The sequence below is a fragment of the Anabas testudineus genome, chromosome 5 (genome assembly GCF_900324465.2).
Source record: "Anabas testudineus chromosome 5, fAnaTes1.2, whole genome shotgun sequence".
Classification (NCBI taxonomy): Eukaryota; Metazoa; Chordata; class Actinopteri; order Anabantiformes; family Anabantidae; genus Anabas; species Anabas testudineus.
The window spans coordinates 3,847,726-3,867,356 of NC_046614.1; the positions used below are offsets into that span (position 1 = coordinate 3,847,726).

The following is a 19,631-nucleotide window of genomic DNA, read 5'->3' on the forward strand; positions in this document are numbered from 1 at the left end:
AGTGCTGAACTTTCTCCATTTGTCGAAAGTCTGTCTTACCATGGACACATGAACATCAAGGCTTTTGGAGATACTTTTGTAACCCTTTCCAGCTTCATGAAAGTCAACAATTCTTGATCGTAGGTCTTCTGAGAGCTCTTTTCTGCGAGAAACCAGTAAACCCAAGGCTGGTGTGTGTTTTTAAAGGGCAGGACAGCTTTCAGCAACACATCCAATATCATCACACTAATTGGACTCAAGGTTGGCTCACTCCTGGCTCCAATTAGCTCTTGGAGAAGTCATTAGGCTAGGGGTTCACATACTTTTTCCACCCTGCACTGTGAATGTTTACATGTTATGTTCAATAAAAACATGAAAACATATAATGTTTGTGTAGTATTATTTTCAGCAGACATTTTATGACCAATTCATACAAAATTCCACATACTTTTTCTTGCAACTGTAACTATAACTATAACAATTTTTTATTATAATTACCTTTCTCGTCCTTTTCATGTTACAGTGATCAGGACAATCTTCTTTGGTTAGGTTTGCCCAGAGAGGCCACATATAATCACTTTCTCATTTACCCAAGCCTGTCCTGTTTTGCAACACTAATCAGTGTATACTATTAAAATAGAAGGACCACACATTTTTAAGAGGATATTCAAAACTTGAACACTACTGTTTGATAAGCCTCCACTAACCTCCAGGGTGAAGGACAGCACCACATCAGATTTGGACAGAGTATTTTCATCCTCCTGGCCCATGTCCATGATCGATGTGTTGTGGCCTCTTTTCAATTTCTGAAGCTTGAACTCTCCTCCCTTGGACACAGGCATGCTCTCCAGGTTAGCCATCAGCAGATTTACAGATGATCTCAGCTCCTCGATGTACATTGCCTCCATGTCTCTGGAGGAAAACTTGGGAAACCTTCCACCATGCTAATCAAAAAAGGAAGTAAATTAAAGAATGAATCACTAGTAATAACTTTACAAAAGAAAACAGTTTCAGTTGTCTACTACTGTATATTACAACATAAAATTGATTGGCCTGAAGTTTAAACTCTTTCAAACATTAACCCCCTGTTTGTTACAAGTCAGTATGACCCATGTGCATGTTTGAGTTGTTTGAGATACTGTTTAACCTCTCTTTCTTCTCTAGTCTAATATTTTATTGAAGGCAGGCAAACATAATCATGTTGGTGACACGTAATGGATCAGTGGTCAAAATGCATTGGTTTACTTCATGGTATTTGGTTCTGTGGTCCAAGCAGAACTGGTTCACTAGTGAGAACTGACTAGTTAAAAGTCCTAATTGGAATCATCTATCTATTCATGTTGTGTTCCATACCCTAGCAATCTGGTCTGCCATCTGTAGTCGTCCATCCAGCTCTCTTCTGATTTGTGCCGCCTGCTCATCGGGGTTGTCAAGCTAGAGAAACACAGATACACAGTGCACTTCAGAGATGGGACCACGGGGATTGATAAAATATGAAGTGAAAAAACTAATGAAAAATACAATAAATAGAAACAGTTTATAACTTTATACATATCAAGGTACAATTACACTATCAACCAATTCTCTTTAGAAAGTTGTGTTGGCACAGTTTTTGTGTTGACGAATTGGCCCCTATTTTGGGGAGATCATAACTGATGGAAAAAATGTCTGACAAGCAGTTGCATAGCCAGAAATGACATGTTCCCTTGTTACTCAATGACTAATCAAGTTGATAAAACACCTGGAGGTTCTGCAAAATGACAAAACTGGACAGAGTGTTTATATCATAGATAGATAATGACCAAACCATTGAGTGCAAGCTAACCAAGAGTTTCACCTGATCTCAATTTACTGATATGGAGTGTGTTTTTCACTTAAGGAGACAAGACTGAAGGCAGAAAAAACAATTACTCATTAAAGTTCTGGCAAAGCATCTCAGGAGCGGCAGTTCAGCATTTGGTCATTGTCCATAGATTCCCAGCTTCAGGCAGTCATGCACTACAAAGGATTTTTATCCAAGAAATGAATAATACATATTATTTATGAGCCCTCTGAAAAGGAGCTGCAATTTTTACATTCCATGTTTGTCATATTTTCTGTATGTTTTCATGGAATTATGTGGCAATTTGATCACTATGCAAGTTATGAAAAAATAATTTTTAAGTGGATCCCAGTCTGTTTGTGCATGTAATAAAGAGGACCAGCACTAAATGGAAAATGCCACGCACCAATGCACGATTTTAGATTGCTTCTTACACTCTAATTCAGATACACAGATGGCATGACCCACTGGGAAGCAACAGTTGGATTCAGTGTTTTTCTCAAGGCCACATTGACACATGGCAGAAGGAGCTTGCTCTACCTCCTAGTTCCCAGCTGCCCAATAAATGCCTGAACCCAGGAAATTATTAAAAGAAAAAAAGATGCCAATCCATTTAATAGACAAGTCAACAAAGTCTAAACTAGAACCTAGCACTTGATCAGGTGAGCACAGGATTAAGCTGGACATAACTAAATGCTTTTTAAGTAGAACTTCTTTTTAAACAAACTTAATAAATCACACATACACAAACTTGTATTGTAATAAAAAAAGTGCAAGTGCTTGCCTTGACTACTCCAATACGGAAAGAAGTACAGTACCTCAGATGAGATTTAATACAGCTTTTAGAAGGAATAATTAAGATTCAAGATTAAAAAAACTATTAGTCCCAAAGGGAAATTGTTTTGCCTCATTACATTTGTTCTCAACACAGACAGAAGGAACACACAATAACACAATACAGCAGATAACCCAATACATACATACATATATGTATATATATATATGTATATATATATATATATATATATATATATATATATATATATATATATATATATATATATATATATATATATATATACAGAATATGTGAGATGCATGAAAATGGGTCAATAATTATAATCTAGGGTTGAATGACAGAAATTATATGACAGAAATTGTAAGTTCCCCCACCCCTTACAGAGGGGGGAAGGAATTGAGAGATTGATGACAACAGGTAGAAAGGACCTCCTGTGGCACTCTGTGGAGCACTTAATGTCAATCAGTCTATGGCTGAATGTGCTCCTCTGTCCAGCACACTGTGTAGTAGGTGGGAGGGATTGTCCAGGATTGAGAGGAGCTGGGACAGCATCCTCCTCTCAGTTACAACATGTAGAGCAGGGGTGTCAAACTCAATTGCACAGGGGGCCAAAATCCAAAACACACTTTAGGTCGAGGGCCAAACAGGATAAACATTTATTGAACACACTGAAACTTTTAAAACTTAACTTTTTTTAACATAAACCTTAAATAACTTATACCATTTTGCTCTCTATAAAAATATATCCTGTCTAAATTATACAAGTTAGAAATAAAGTAAACATTAAAAGAACAAACATTCAAATTTCTTTAATCTTATGTCATTTTATATAAAAAATAAACTTAAATTTTAAATATCCCAAAAGATTTCACTCTCCATAAAAATATATCCTGTCAAAATTATACTAATTCAAAATGTGAACATGCTGCATAACAAAACCTGGAAATATAAATAAAATGTGTGCTTTTCAGCAATAACAAATCAAATCATTCAGTCTTTGCTCCTATGTCATTTTATCAGAGCTGTATCTGTTTTTGTCAACAAGTTCGTTTATGTTTGTTGTGAGGTTCTGTGTTGTGGAGATTCTCAGGATGGACTGTAGGTTCTCACCAGTGAGACGACTCCTGTGTGCTGTTTTGTTAGTCTTCATCACTGAGAAGAGCTTCTCACTAAGATTTGTTCTACCAAACATAAACAAGGTTCGAGCCGCATGTGGACGGAGCTGGAGCATTTCTGTGGGAATGGAGTGAATAAACTGTGCGGGTCCTGCAGTGTCCTACTTTACCTTCAGTCATTACACTGCAGCTCAATCAGCTCCATCTGAATCTGCACAGGTGCAGTTTCCACATCGACGGCAAAATTATTTTCTTGTTCGTCAAAGTCACCAAAGCTCCGTGAGAACTCAGTTTATCAGCAAAGTGCGTATTTCTGAACACCGTTGTAACGATATAGTTCAACATTACTTGGCATCGTGAGGACCAGCTTCATAATAACTAGCAGCATCATAACTAGACTTGATTAACGTGGAATGTGTTCGGCAAGGCAGCTGAAGCGCTGCATTATGGGATCTGTAGGTTATTGTGTTACCAGCGCTTCATATCGCCATTAATAACAATAATATAGAAATGATCTCGCGGGCCGGATATAATTACACGCCGGGCCGGATGTGGCCCGCGGGCCGTGAGTTTGACACATATGATGTAGAGGGTCCAGCTTCACCCCCAGAACAGAGACAGTCCTCTGTATCAGTTTGTTCAGTCTGTTAGTGTCTGCCACCTTTATGTTGTGGCCCCAGCAGACCACAGCATAGAAAATGACAGCAGCCACGACATACTCATAAAACATCCGCAGTATGGTGCTGCAGATGTTGAAGGACCTGAGTCTCCTCAGAAAGTATATTCGACTCTGAGCCTTTTTGTACAATGCTCCTGAGGTCAGTCCAGTTTGTTGTCAAAATACACTCCCAGGTATTTGTACTCAAATATGACCTCCATCTCCTCCCCCTGTATGAAGAGAGGGATGACAGGACTCCCAGATTTCCAGTCCATCACCAGCTCCTTTGTACGACTGATGTTCAGTTGAAGATGGTTTAGTCCACACCATTTAACAAAACTGTCGGCCATTCCCTGGTACTCTGTGACATCTCCACCCTGAATACATCCTACAACTGCAGAGTTATCAGAGAACTTCTGTAGATGTTAGGACTCTGAGTTGTAACTGAAGTCTGAGATGTACAGGGTGAAGAGAAATGGAGACAGAACTGTCCCCTGTGGAGCACGTGTTCTACAGACCACAGTGTCAGACACACAGTTCTGCAGGCGGACATTATGTGGTAGGTTAGTGAGGTAGTCCATGATCTATGAAATCAGGGGAGTGTTAACCTGGATGGTTTTTAATTTCTCTCCTAGCAGTGCAGGCTGGATGGTGTTGAAATGAGGTAGATGTTTTTTTCTGTTTGTAGGAAAATGAGCAACAACTGGCAGCTGTGGCATTACAATTTCTTTTAGGTAAATTCCATGCTGGAACATCCTTTCTGACTCCCTAAGATAAGACTTCAGGTGCACTATCTCACAAGGTGGCGCCGGAACAGGAGACATGAGAGCCCCAGGTGGACAGCCTGGAGGTGCCAGTCAAGGAGACAGGAGGGCCCAAGGCAGACCGCCCGGCGGGATTAACTGGAGAGCCTGATAACTATATAGAATTAACCAGCAGCTCTCCCCAAAAGCTGAAAGATCAATATTATGTTTTCTGCCAAACTAGCTGATCAGAAAGTAGCTAGATCAGAGTAATGATAATCCCATCACACTGTGTGTGTGTGTGTGTGTGTGTGTGTGTGTGTGTGTGTGTGTGTGTGTGAGTGTGTGTGTGTGTGTGTGTAAGGCTATTGTGAGGACCAGAATGAAAATCACAAATACAGACATGTTTCTTGTATAAATTAAGTCACACAAACACACAGCTAAAAAGCAAGATCCAGGTTAACATTTGTAAGGAAGTTGTGAGTGACAACAACAAACATGATTAAACAGTTTTTTTTAAATTGCAGTCATAATTTTAGCTTTGGTTGGATTTTCCTGAGAAAAAAACATTTTTTAATAATTGAATGAATGAAGCACTATATTTCACTGGAAATGTATCAGAGTGGATCATATGCAAACTAAGTGTACAACTGTCATACCAGAGACTGTGGTTCACATTCTGCTTTCGGGATAGCCTAATGAAAAGACATAGAGCCATGAGTCTAGCACCTGTCAGGATACCACTGCTATGTGTTAGTATGGTTTGTTCAGTGAGAGAGAAAAAAAGCTACTTCATTAAAGATACTGAATTTGCTAAGTACAGAGACTACAACCATTAAAAGTATGATAAAAAATCTGTTAGTGATCACAGAGGACAAGTAGCAGTCCATTAACTGCTTCTCAGTAAAGGAAATGACAACTGTAGTTTCAGAGAACTTTTCAGGGAAGTTTCTTAACCTAGAGACCACTAAAGCCCCCTGTCTCCGCTTGTATACTTGTATTTTGTAAGTGCTTAAATCTGACACTGTAAAATTTCTTGAGATTAGTTTTATTGTTTGTTTGATTGTATTTTAACCTTTTTAAACAAATTTATTTAGCATTTGAAAAATGTGCTAAAAAGTATAGTGTTTTGCAGGGGATGGTCTCTGACTGAGAAAGGATATTTTGGTAAATGTGGTCACTGAATGCAATTTCTGTGAAAGCAATAAAAAGTGATTCACAGTTTGCTTCGTATTAACTGTTGTGCTGACTGTGTGAAGAGTTTTGACAATATGACTATAGTTTTGACCAATGCTTGTTAGCAACTGAAATAAACTGTAATTGTAGCACTTACTTAAAGCCAAATCAAGAAAATCAGTGCTTTAGGTACCTTTGCTACCTTTGCCCCTTGTTCCTGTGTAAGTTGCTAGGTGGCTGTTCCAGGGAATGCCTTGTGTCTTCACCAGGGGCAGATGGTAGAGGAAGCGTGGGCAGACAGGGCCATTTGCAACTGGGAGATGAAAATGCCTGCTGCATGGGGTAGCCAGGAACAATTAACTGATGGTTGGCTCCCAGCAACAATATGTCAAAAGAAAAAGTTAATGGTCAAAAGTATTCTATATATTCTCTTCCTATTCCCCCTAACAGGTTTACCTAAATCAGGGGTCTCAAACTCGCGGCCCCCGCCTTGATATGAAAGTATAATGTAAGTGCGGCCCGCGAGTTTGATATGTTTGACACTTTACAGTGTTGGTGCAGAGCTGAACGAACCAACCAATCACGGGGGGGTATATGGGTCTCGGGGGCGGGATATCGACCGGGCTTAATCCAAGCAGAGAAACATTTCTCAGTGAGTGACAGCAGAGTTGCTTTAGAGAGTTTTCAACCTGGCTAGCGGCCTCGTTTCTACGAAGCACACGCGGACATTCATCCTAGCGTTCACTACACTTAAAATAAATAGTTTTTTAAAGTTGCTGCCCAGCGGGAAATTATAAGTCAGAGTGATGCGTTTTCGGCGGGTTAAAAGAAAAGTAAGGAACTCAGCCCAATGTAGTCTGGAGCTCCTGTCTCTCTGTCGAGCTACACGTCATTCCACCCTCTGCCCTCTGGACCTGTCTGACTCGTCCTGATGCCCAACTTCTGGCTGGAGATCCACCGTCTGCCCTATGGGATGCGTTTGGAGACTGGAGTTGGTCACACACTACTATGAAGTCGGTCTTGGCCTCGGCGGACGTCGGCAGCTGTTTCTCGGAGGTCTCGACTCAACGCTCGATAGTCCAGGAATGGAACAAGTCTGCCTGCAATTAACTAACTGGACTCCACATTAACTTAAAAACATTAACTGTTATACTGAACTGCCTGCTGCCTACATAGCATGTAATCACCCATATGAGGATGGGTTCCCTCTTGAGTCTGGTTCCTCTCAAGGTTTCTTCCTGTTGCCTTCTCAGGGAGTTTTTCCTTGCCACTGTCGCCCTCGGCTTGCTCGTCAGGGACAATCTGATTTTCATGATTCATACACATTCACTGTTCTGTTCTTTGGTTGTGTAAAGCTGCTTTGTGACAATGTCAATTGTAAAAAGCGCTCTACAAATAAAATTGAATTGAATTGAAAAGTTACATAGCGACACCTTTCCATCGGCAATAACAGTCCTCGGTAACCCGGACCAATTATAGCATCGCACCGTTATTTGTGTGTTATGTTTTTTATTTGCATCGCGCTATTTGTAGTTTGTAAAATAATTGACCCCCAACTTCCCTGAGCTGAACTTCAATAAGTCCAAGTACAAGTCCAGACTTATTGATGATAGTCTTCAAGCCATACTGAGGGCTGCTTACTCCCTCGAGCCAAATGTGGCTCGACAATGGGAGAGGAAGCGCTGCCAGGTCTCTAGCAGCAAGGAGTAGGCAAGAGAAGCCATGTTCAGAAGAACAGTTGATATTCTCCAATGTTCAATTTATGTTCAGAAGAAGGTTAAAGAACTGTTAATACAGACATTTGAATCTGAATACAGCAGATGGAAGACTGAAGAAACCACATATAGTCACCGACTAGAGGAATCAAATTATTATTATTTTCATTATTATTATTTTATTTATTTATTACTAATTTATTTTCTTATAAATGTTTTATGTTTTTATTTATTTTGTATTAAAAAATAAAAATAAAGATAAAGGATTTATTTTTAAACAAAACTTTTCTTGTGGAAAACCTGCCTCAACCAGACTCTGCTTCCCGCGGCCCCCAGGGTAAATTGAGTTTGAGACCCCTGGTTTAAGACCTTACAAAGTATAATTGTATACGAAATTATATAGAAAACCCAACAATCCTATCTGAGCAAGCACTAGGCAACAGTGGTGAGGAAAAACTCCCTTTAGAAGAAGAAACCTCCAGCAGAACCAGGCTCAAGGTGGGCAGCCATCTGCCTTGACCGGTTGGAGTGCAGTTACCAACTTATGAGGACAAACTATACCTGCATCATACACAGATGCACCAATATATATAGTATATATATATACTGCCTGGCCAAAACAAGTCATACACTCTATATTTTTTAGACTACATTTTGCTTTGATTACAGCACACAGTTGCTTATACAATGTAACCACATTTATTTGCATCCAGAGTTGCAATAATTTATCAGTATGATCTTGTATTGATGATGGGATCTGACTGCTGTGCTGCTTCTCCAGCACATCCCAAAGATTCTATATGTGGTTAAGATCTGGACTCTGTGGTAGCCAATCCAAATAATCCAGAAGATGTTGTCTCCTTCTCCATGAACCACTGCTCCCTGATGAATCCTTGCATTGCCATCGTATAATATGCCTGTGCCATCAGGGCACCAACTGAAACATATTAATCACTGCAGTAATTTAAGGTTTACACAGAAGCTATAGTGCTATTTTGCATACTTAAAGATACAGTACATTTTTTCAAATATTTGTTATTATGCTCCAGAACATATCGTGCTATTACAGCATCCTGTGACACAGGCTTACAGAACAGTCTGGCAGCAGTGCAGTGATATGAGGGGCTCATCCTTGTAATCAATCAGATAACCTCATGCAAATTGTAGTTTTAACCAAAGAGCTTTTGTTTACTGAACTTGATCAAAAAGACTATGGGTCTTTACCTTGAACTGCTTTCACACATCTCGCTGGTTGGAGAACTTGATCTCCAACCAGCATCTATATCGACTGTATAGACTGCCTGCCCTGGAACGCCACCAGCCCTCAGCTGGTGCAACGCTCGTGGATTTCTACAAAGTCTGCACGCCGGAGGATCCTGAAGGAGGCTGTATTCAGATGCTCTGGAGGACTCCCGAGCTCTGAGTCAGTGGAGCCCGCTGCTCCTCATCTAACAACTCGCCAGCACTCTGAACTAAGAAGGACTTTAATGCCCTTTTTTGCTATCTAAAGTCCTGTTGCAAGTCTGTCTTTATTTCTGGCCCTATTCCCACCTTAGGCAAAGGAATAGGGCGCTTCAGCAGAATCCTAAGTCTTCATACCTGGCTCCAGTCTGCCTGTAAGCCTCAGCATCTAGGATTTATTGACAACTTTAATCTCTTCTGGGATTGACCTTTCCTTTTCAGGAATGATGGTTTGCACCCGCGCTGTCATGGCAGCCGCATGCCTGCTGCTAGTATTCAGAATGCCATTCAGTGTACGCCTCATGACTGACAGTCAACACCTGGAGATCCTTCCCTCCTACCTTCATCGCAGGGATCTGCTCACCTCACCTCCCCTCTCTATTCTGTGATCCCCACTCACTTACGCTCTCTCTCCTCAGGATAACACACCTGTCACCAGTTGTCATCAAGGGGGGAGCTGGTGTAACTCCTCATCAGTGGGGCATTTCACCAGCTCCCTCAAAGGTCCAATCAGTGTCAATATTATTCCAGTTATTATCAATGGCAGACAGCAAATAGGCCGCAGAGCAGTGCAAAGAAACTATTATAATCTTGTTAAGCCTCTGACCAACCCCAGTACTAATATTAGTGCCCCTACTACAAGACGTGGTCGTCTAAATGTCAGATCCCTCTCTTAAATGACCTTATCCTCTCACAGAATTTAGACTTCTTTTTCTTAAATGAAACCTGGCTGAGGATAGGTGAATATATCCAGTTGCAAGAGCTCTGCCCCCCTAATTTTATTTAATAAATAAACTAAGTAGTTGGGGGTGGTGGTGTTGCTGTAGTCTTTAAAAACCCCTCACAGTTGGTAGGCTATGGTACAGTCCAATGAGCCATCTTCCTGTATAAAACAGGTCCGTATTGAGGGCCGCGTCCTTTGCCCCCGGCCTGAGAAGATGACCCGCAGCAGCAGCAACAACAACTAGCCTCGGCAACCTCTGCACTGGTAACTCAAAATAATATGTATTAACACAGGCAAGAATTGTGAAACATAAGTATGATAGTACAGAAGATAACTAAATGTGCGCGCTACAAATAGAACTAATGTACTGGCAACAAAAATTAAATAAAGTATATTAAATAAACTTGGACTGTTGTCTTGCTTTACATTCTACGGGTATAAACTTAATCTTTCTAAATATATAAACTGAATATGATGGTTAAGGTGTATAAATTCAAACCAATACATGGGGTTACCCATAGTTCACTTGTGTGGCAGCAAGTGCGGCGATCACAAGTATAATTATACTATGATAATGATTTTATCAGTCTAACTGAATCTTTCAACCTGGTTAACATGTCAAAGGTCCCACTCATAACCAGTGCCATACCCTTGACTTGATAGTCACTTTAGGATTGACTTTAAACTCCACTGAGTTAAAGGATTCCCTCTCTGATCATAAATGTGTTTTATTTGATGCTTGTCTTCATTCAACCACTGTACCTTAAAAAAAACCACAGATAAACGCTATCTATTTAACAGCAAGTCAGCAGCAAAGTTCACTAGCACCTTTTCTATGTTGAAAAAAGGTGCGCTAAAAACACCTGCTCCCTTAAAGACTGCAAATGTGTCCTGTAAAGCCCCCAACAAACAGCCTTGGATAGATGTCAGTATTCGTAGCTATAAAGCTGAGTGTAGGAAAGCTGAGTGAAGAAAACTGGACTTCAAGTACATTATGAAGCTATGAAAGACTTACTACTCCACTACAATACGACGGTAAATAATGCCAGAGCTAACTACTTCTCAGAGCTTCTGTTATCCTGTTCTGTTCTGTTATCCCTAACTCCTCACCAATCATAGTTTCACACCCCTCTAGAGAAAGCACTTTAAGCTGGTTTCCTCCCAGTCCTTATCTGAGCTACTACAAACTGTCTCAAGTATGAAACCATCTTTCAGCCCAGTTGATGTCATTCCAACTAAGTTCTTGATTCACTTGTTCCCTCTCTTCTGAATATTTTCAATACTTCTCTGTCCACTGGATATGTGCCAGATTATTTTTAAATTGCATGCGTGCAACATCTTTTGAAAAAACCTGGACTAGATCCCTCATCCCCTTAACACTACAGACCAATCTCCAAACTACCCATAATATCAAAGATTTTAGTACGTGTCTAAATATTTATTTCTAGCTGCAGACAACTATAAAATTTTTGATGAATTCCAATCTGGTTTTGGCAAACTTCATAGCATAGAGACAAGTAACTAATGATATTCTGCTGGCCTCTGACGTTGGTATGTGCTCTGTTCTTGTCCTCCTTGATCTTAGTGCTGCTTTGATACAGTAGATAACCACATTTTGTTGGACCGACTAAAGCACTGGGCTGGAATAGAAGGTACTGCACTGGACTGGTTCTCTTCATACCTGTCTAATAGATAGTTTTGTGTTTCCGTTAATAACTGTAAGTCATGTTTTTCTCCTGTCCCTCAAGGTTTAGTGCTGGGGCCAATCTTGTTCTCTTTGTGCATGCTCCCTTTAGGACATATTATTTGTAAACACGGTGTCTCTTGCTGATGACACTCAGCTGTACTGTCCCTTTAAGATCTCAGACCATGGAGGACTCAGTTACTTACATGAGTGTATAAATGACATGAAAAGTTGGATGGCTCAAAATTTCTTGCAGCTGAATTCTGACAAAACAGAAATAGTTGTTATCAATCCGCAACATAGCCAATCACATTTGCAAGCAAAAAGTCTTGGTGTTTGGTTTGATAGTAAACTAAACTTTGAGCATCATGTCACTAAGCTTGTTCAGGCATGTTTTTATCACCTCAGAAATATCTCCTAAATACATTCAATTCTATCATTTCATGACACAGAAGTAATCTTACATGCATTTATTTCCTCAAGCCTTGACTATTGCAACAGTCTGTTCACTTCAGCCATGAATCTATTAATTGGCTCCAGATTGTTCAGAACTCAGCTGCAAGACTCTTAACTAGAAAAAGAAAATATGAACGCATCACTCCTGTCTTAGCTTCCTTACACTGGCTGCCAGTATGTTTTAGGATCGATTTTAAGATTTTATTACTAACTTTTAAAGCCCTGCATGGTCTTTCCTCCAGTAATATGTCTAAGCTTTTAAAGACAGAGCTTTTACAGTTAGAGCCCCCCCCCCGAAACAACTTACATGAGGAAATAAGATCTGTTGACTCAGTAACATCTTTCAAATCTCTTCTTAAAACTTACAACAACAACAACAGAGAACAGAGACAAATTTTCCTTTAGGACGACTTCCTATTAGCTTTGATGAATGTCTTACCTTTGGAACTGGTCTTCTTAAGAACTGATGTTGTAGTTGTTGTAAGTTTTGTTTGTATTATTGTTTTTTTTGTGTTTTTTTTGTATTATTGTTTATTGTTTCCAGCACGGCCCTCTAACTTGAGCCTGGTTCTGCTGGAGGTTTCTTTCTCTAGGGGGAGTTTTCCTCTCCACTGTTTGCCTAGTGCTTGCTCAAGTTGGTCTTGTTGGGCTACATGTGTTTTCCTCTCTTTTGTAAAGTACTTTGTGACATATGTTTAGAAAAGTTTATATTTATTATTTATTTATTATTATATTATTAATGCTATCTGCCTCCATCCTACAGCCTTTGTACCTGGCCTCTTCAGCAGTGAATGGCAATTGACTCTCCCCATCACCATAAGGCGTGCCTTTCCTCCTGTCTCTACCGCCACTTGCTCTGCAGGCACTACTCAGTCTCATGGCTGTTTTTTGGGCTCCTGTGCTGTTGTCAGTAAAAAAGACAAGGCAATATATGTGAAACATTACAGAATAGATATTTTGTTTATTACACTGTACAACAAAATAGGCAAAATGTTACTGTTGTTTCACAGAAGTGTGTGTGTGTCAAACACTGCATTTACATAGGAAGCATGGTGTGCTAGCAACACAGTATGTTAGGAACACAGTAGCAGCTTAAGTTGTAATCATGTATTTTTACTTGGACTGCATTCAGGGACAGGTAACATTATCTATGTGACTGTGCTTTGTGTGAGATATTTCTGTGAGATCATAATGACAAATAGCCCCACAAATGTGTTTGTTGTTTGCAAATGTCTAGCCTTTCAATTACGTTGATGATACCATACTGTACCTGACCCGAACATTTTAAATTAAACTAAGTGTGATGACAGAGCGTCATCATCAGTATCAACTTTTGGCTAGATTAATTTCCACCCTGCTTTCTGATCCTTTTTCTCCTCTGGATGGATTAACAGACCTCAACCCTGATAGTGATTTAAAAAAAGCAATCATCTGCCCTTAATTTAGATAAGGGGACAACAGTTGGCATGAAGAAAGAAGGGGGACTAAATGGTAACCTCTGTATACAGTTGCCATGGCAACCACTTCACAGCTTTCACAGGAGAGTGTTTTTTGTGTTTTTTTCAAACACACACACAAACAGTGCTGAAGCCAAATGCATAACCACAGAGTGCACCACGATCAAGGTCTCAGTTTGTCAGATCTTTGTCATCACCTTTGCAGAATATTTGGTCTGCCCTTCTTCATTTGTCTGATGTCTCACAGTTTCGCCGGTTTTTCAATACAGTTTAAAAACAAAATCATTTTTAGTGTTTAAACTGAAGCTTCCACTAGAGATAAATATAATACATAAGAACATTTCATCTTGTCATCATGAAGGATGTGCTACTTTAACTGAGTACATACTTTTTTGTTATATATAGTAGGTGCTCCCTAGACTACTACATCAACTTGAAGAAACCAGTAATATTTAACTTCCCAGATTTTATCATTTTAACATTTCTGAAGCATTTCAGAAATGGTGACATGTGGCCAGAAGGAACTGGGAGTCAAACCACTGCCCTACAGTTTAAGACATCTGCTCTTACAACTGATACATGCAGGCACACCTGTGGCTGCTTGAGTTAAGTAAAATGATCATGCATGAGGTTTCCATAAGTACTTCCTTAAAATAATTTCAATGTGATTAATGCTTAGAACAGTCTTAAATGCTTCACACTGGTGGACCTTTTTTTTGATTGCTTTTGCTTGCTTGTGCTTGCTTGTGTTCGTGATTCCCTCCTTGCTGTGTTCTGACTGTCCTCAGTTCACTACACTTTTGGCCACATCTTGTTTTGCTTTAATGAACAGCAAGCACTACTAAGGACTACCACTGGCAACAAGTGAGAAAAAGATAAAACAGAATTTTTCAACAGGTGAGCTTTGTCAAAATTGGTGGATTTTTTTTAGTTCATTAGAGTTACCAGCCTCACAGATCGCCAGGTATTGGAACATCAAATCAGGGAATACATCAGCGCTTCCCAGAGTTCAAGAAGCAGCCATATCTCAACATCAACTACTCTAAGGAGATTGTGTTAATCAATACTACCCTCTACTGAGAGAATTATCACCCAGTTCATCAGTCATCAGGACCATGTCTGTACAAAATGCAACTGCAATCTAATAGCTGAAAGTTTCAATGTGTGACTAAAATGGTGGGTCAATTGATAAAGCCACACCACCAGCATGACTAAGATCCTAAGGTTCACAATATGTGTTGTTTTTTGGTTTTATATATTTTATTAATCCCCAGGGATTGTTGGAAAATTTTACTTTTTCTTATATGTGTCATGGTTTCGGCCTGGCATCAGGCCAAGCTGAGGATTTTCCTCACTGCTCCACCTCACTCTTCCTCTGGACTCCGCCCACCAGCCAGTTCTCTCCCTCTGCTCTTGCCAATCAGCGGCAGATTGGACTCACCTGTGTTCCCCTCACACTACATAAGCTCTCCTCAGACCTTCCTCCCCTGTCAGATCGTTGTCATTCCCCCCTCTTGTTTCCAGCGTCGTTTTCCCCAACCTGTCTCCAGCCTGTGGTTCCTTGCCTGTGTTCCTGCCTGTTGCTTTCCCTGACTGTTGCCCAACCTTGCCTGCTCCTGCTCACTCCTCCTCAGCCCTGTCTGCCTCCCCCCCTGGACTCTGGATTTTGGACTCTCTAGACTTGTTTTCCCCTCCTGAATCTTTGGACTTTGTTACCCTGTTTCAGTGAGTGTTTTCCTGCCATCGTGCAGTGGTTTTTGGTTTTGTACTTTGGAGTCTTGTTTTGTTACTTTGTTCCCAGTCGCACTGATGGTTTTCTGTTGTTACTTTGTCCTCGTGTTTTGCCTGCTTTTGTAGTGTCTGTTGACACCCACCTTAGTTTCCCTTGTTTTGGTATTTTTTGCTAATAAATCCTGTTAAGTTGATTCCTGCCTCGTCCCCCTCCCTTAAAACCGTGACAGAACGATCTGACCAGACCGCGGCCATGGATCCTTATGATCCTTTTTACGGCCACACAAACCTCCCTCCCCGTCTTGATCATTACGGGCTTTTCCCTGAAGCACTGCAGGAGAACTATGCACACCCAGAGGATTATCGGGACTCACCTTTCTGGGGTACACGTCTGGTTATGGCCCCCAACCCAATCAGTTACCTGCAATCCAGATACCTGCGGCGGTTCCGCCAGAGGCATCGGAATGCCACGGCCGCTCCAGTCTCAGTCACGGCCCCAGTTCCTGCTCCAGTCTCAGTCACGGCCCCAGTTCCTGCTCCAGTCTCAGTTCCAGTCGCCGCAGCTGCTCCAGCTTCAGTTCCAGTCGCCGCAGCTGCTCCAGCTTCAGTTCCAGTCGCCGCAGCTGCTCCAGCTTCAGTTCCAGTCGCCGCAGCTGCTCCAGCTTCAGTTCCAGTCGCCGCAGCTGCTCCAGCTTCAGTTCCAGTCGCCGCAGCTGCTCCAGCTTCAGTTCCAGTCGCCGCAGCTGCTCCAGCTTCAGTTCCAGTCGCCGCAGCTGCTCCAGCTTCAGTTCCAGTCGCCGCAGCTGCTCCAGCTTCAGTTCCAGTCGCCGCAGCTGCTCCAGCTTCAGTTCCAGTCGCCGCAGCTGCTCCAGCTTCAGTTCCAGTCGCCGCAGCTGCTCCAGCTTCAGTTCCAGTCGCCGCAGCTGCTCCAGCTTCAGTTCCAGTCGCCGCAGCTGCTCCAGCTTCAGTTCCAGTCACAGTTCCTGTCACGGCAGCTGCTCCAGCTTCAGTTCCAGTCGCCGCAGCTGCTCCAGCTTCAGTTCCAGTCACAGTTCCTGTCACGGCAGCTGCTCCTGCCATCGCAACTGCCTCAGCTTCGGCTCCTGCTACAGCTCCTGTCCTCGCTCCTGTTCTTGATCCTGTTCTTGATCCTGTTGCTGTCACCGCGGTCGCCGCTACCCTCGTTGCTGCAATCACCGCTGCTCTGGTCACCACAACAACTCCTGCCCTTTCTCCAGGCGGGTCGACGCATAGGTCGTCGTCGCCGTCTCTCCTGTCTCCAGGCGGGTCGACGCAGAGGTCGTCGTCGCCGTCTCTCCTGTCTCCAGGCGGGTCGACGCAGAGGTCGTCGTCGCCGTCTCTCCTGTCTCCAGGCGGTCGACGCAGAGGTCGTCGTCGCCGTCTCTCCTGTCTCCAGGCGGGTCGACGCAGAGGTCGTCGTCGCCGTCTCTCCTGTCTCCAGGCGGGTCGACGCAGAGGTCGTCGTCGCCGTCTCTCCTGTCTCCAGGCGGGTCGACGCAGAGGTCGTCGTCGCCGTCTCTCCTGTCTCCAGGCGGGTCGACGCAGAGGTCGTCGTCGCCGTCTCTCCTGTCTGTTTTGTCTCCCCAGCCTCTCCTGTCTCCAGGTGGGTCGACGCAGAAGTCGTCGTCGCCGTCTCTCTTGTCTCTCCTGTCTCTGAGCGGGTCGACGCCGAGGTCGCCGTCATCGCCGCCTCTCCAGCCTGTCCCGTTCCTGCCGCCGGAGCATCAGCCCGGCACTCCTCAGCCGGCACTCCGGGTCCCAGCTCCGCGGCCGGCCCTCCGGGTTTCAGCTCGGCGGCCGGCCCTCCGGGTTTCAGCTCGGCGGCCGGCCCTCCGGGTTTCAGCTCGGCGGCCGGCCCTCCGGGTTTCAGCTCGGCGGCCGGCCCTCCGGGTTTCAGCTCGGCAGCCGGCCCTCCGGGTTTCAGCTCGGCAGCCGGCCCTCCGGGTTTCAGCTCGGCAGCCGGTCCTCCAGGGCTCAGCTCGGCAGCCGGTCCTCCAGGGCTCAGCTCGGCAGCCGGTCCTCCAGGGCTCAGCTCGGCAGCCGGTCCTCCAGGGCTCAGCTCGGCAGCCGGTCCTCCAGGGCTCAGCTCGGCAGCCGGTCCTCCAGGGCTCAGCTCGGCAGCCGGTCCTCCAGGGCTCAGCTCGGCAGCCGGTCCTCCAGGTCTCAGCTCCAGGCAGCCGGCTTCCGCTTCGCAGTCCGGAGGCACTCCTGGTCTGTTTGCCGCCTCCTGGCCGTCCGCCGGAGGCTCTCCTGGTCTGCTGGCCGCCTCCGGGACGTCCGCCCGACGCCCTTCGGTCAGCGGCTCTCCTGCCGGCCCTCCTGAAACCCGGAGGGCCGGCCCGTGCCTTCTGGTTCGTCGTCTCTCTGGTCCTGGTTGCCGCCTCCCGGGCGTCCGCCTGAGTCTCTCCTGGTCTGCTGCGCCCGGTCCCTCCTCCTGGCCTCCCTCCGCCCGCCCGGTCTGGTGTTTGCGGGCCCTCCTCCTGGCCTCCCTCCGCCCGCCCGGCCTGGTGTTTGGACTCTCTAGACTTGTTTTCCCCTCCTGAATCTTTGGACTTTGTTACCCTGTTTCAGTGAGTGTTTTCCTGCCATCGTGCAGTGGTTTTTGGTTTTGTACTTTGGAGTCTTGTTTTGTTACTTTGTTCCCAGTCGCACTGATGGTTTTCTGTTGTTACTTTGTCCTCGTGTTTTGCCTGCTTTTGTAGTGTCTGTTGACACCCACCTTAGTTTCCCTTGTTTTGGTATTTTTTGCTAATAAATCCTGTTAAGTTGATTCCTGCCTCGTCCCCCTCCCTTAAAACCGTGACAATATGTAACAAATGAGAGATAAGTGAAAGTTCAATTACCAAATACTTTTTTCTTCTCCTTTAGAGCTGCTGGTATTTGTGCAGTTTTATTTTTATTTTCTGGGGTTGGGGATATCTGTCTCTAAAATGTCTGCCTCTACCCAATTGCTTGTTGCATCACAGCTTTCAAAACAATTTAAATCCATCTTTTATCAGCCACATTAAAAACAGGTGGTAATAATGTTGTGGCTGATCAATGTATAATTTCAATAGCAAAATGCCCTTGAGTGCGTCTGTTATTACCTTGCTTGCTATACTTTGCATTACTGCTTCACAGGTTCCAGTGAATCATTAAAAATTACAGACTTACTCACCCTTTAATTGATTATTGTAATTGTCACTAATTCTTTTTCTATCGATCCATGTACTCAATATGCTTTCCAGAGTTTTCAGGTTATTGTACCCAGTTAAAGGCTTTCAGTAGCTCCTGACTTAACCACTAAGTTTTCTAATGACTGTAGCCTGCCATAAAAAGAAAAGAATGTCCTCGCTGACTGACTGCACAATGCATGTTTACTAGATTGCTCTAACACACAATTACTGGGACAGGGCTAACAGGGACATGTAAATACCAGTACACCCACAATATAGTAAAGCTTTTTTTCTGAACGTATTATCAATTATTGCTACTATTATGTTTTTCCTCTTTCAGTGTTTATAGTGGTATCTTTCAACTTCAGTGTGTTTTAATTCAGAGTTGCTGTTTGTGGGCTTGACTAGTCTTAGACCACATATTGAGCTAACTAGTATTAGCAGTTTGTCAATGGTAGCTAACACTACTACTATAGCCATGGCTATACACTGGTATGCATTGCTCCTGATGCTATTCATCAGCAAATTGTTACACATTGACATGTCTGAAAATTAAATAGCCAGTAACCTACTCCCTACCTTCACTGTTGTCCCTTTAACCCATTGGAACCAGCCCTTCACCCACTATGTGCATACAATTAAAGCCGCGAAAAGCTTCCTGCATGCGCCTATGGGGTGATGCACTGTGCTTAACAATTGTAGTTTTCAAAAAATCAGGCGAATTCCATAACGAATTTCGCCAAGGGGATCAATAAAGTATACATTATTATTATTATTATTATTATTATTATTATTATTATCAACAGTGTACAGCTTGTGTGTTATGTTCTTCTTGATTTTGTATTGTTTTTGGTCTTTATAAATATGTTGGTTGTGCATGTTTGAAGGAGGCAGAGAAGGAAGTGTTTGGGTTGATGTTCCCTCTGACCAATGAA

The 19,631-nt window shown here is 43.1% G+C and overlaps 1 protein-coding gene across 3 annotated transcripts in view; it reads right to left on the reverse strand.

Moving 5' to 3' along the window:
- The window catches only part of cadpsa (Ca2+-dependent activator protein for secretion a), a 174,366-nt gene that overhangs the window by 113,887 nt on the left and 40,848 nt on the right, over positions 1 to 19,631 (reverse strand). For all 3 annotated transcript variants that reach the window (XM_026344705.1, XM_026344706.1, XM_026344704.1), the window contains exons 4-5: positions 1,333 to 1,413; positions 687 to 923 (exon numbers count right to left, since the gene is read on the reverse strand). In XM_026344705.1, the coding sequence (XP_026200490.1) occupies positions 687 to 923; positions 1,333 to 1,413 (318 nt within the window). The remainder of the gene's footprint in view (positions 1 to 686; positions 924 to 1,332; positions 1,414 to 19,631) is intronic.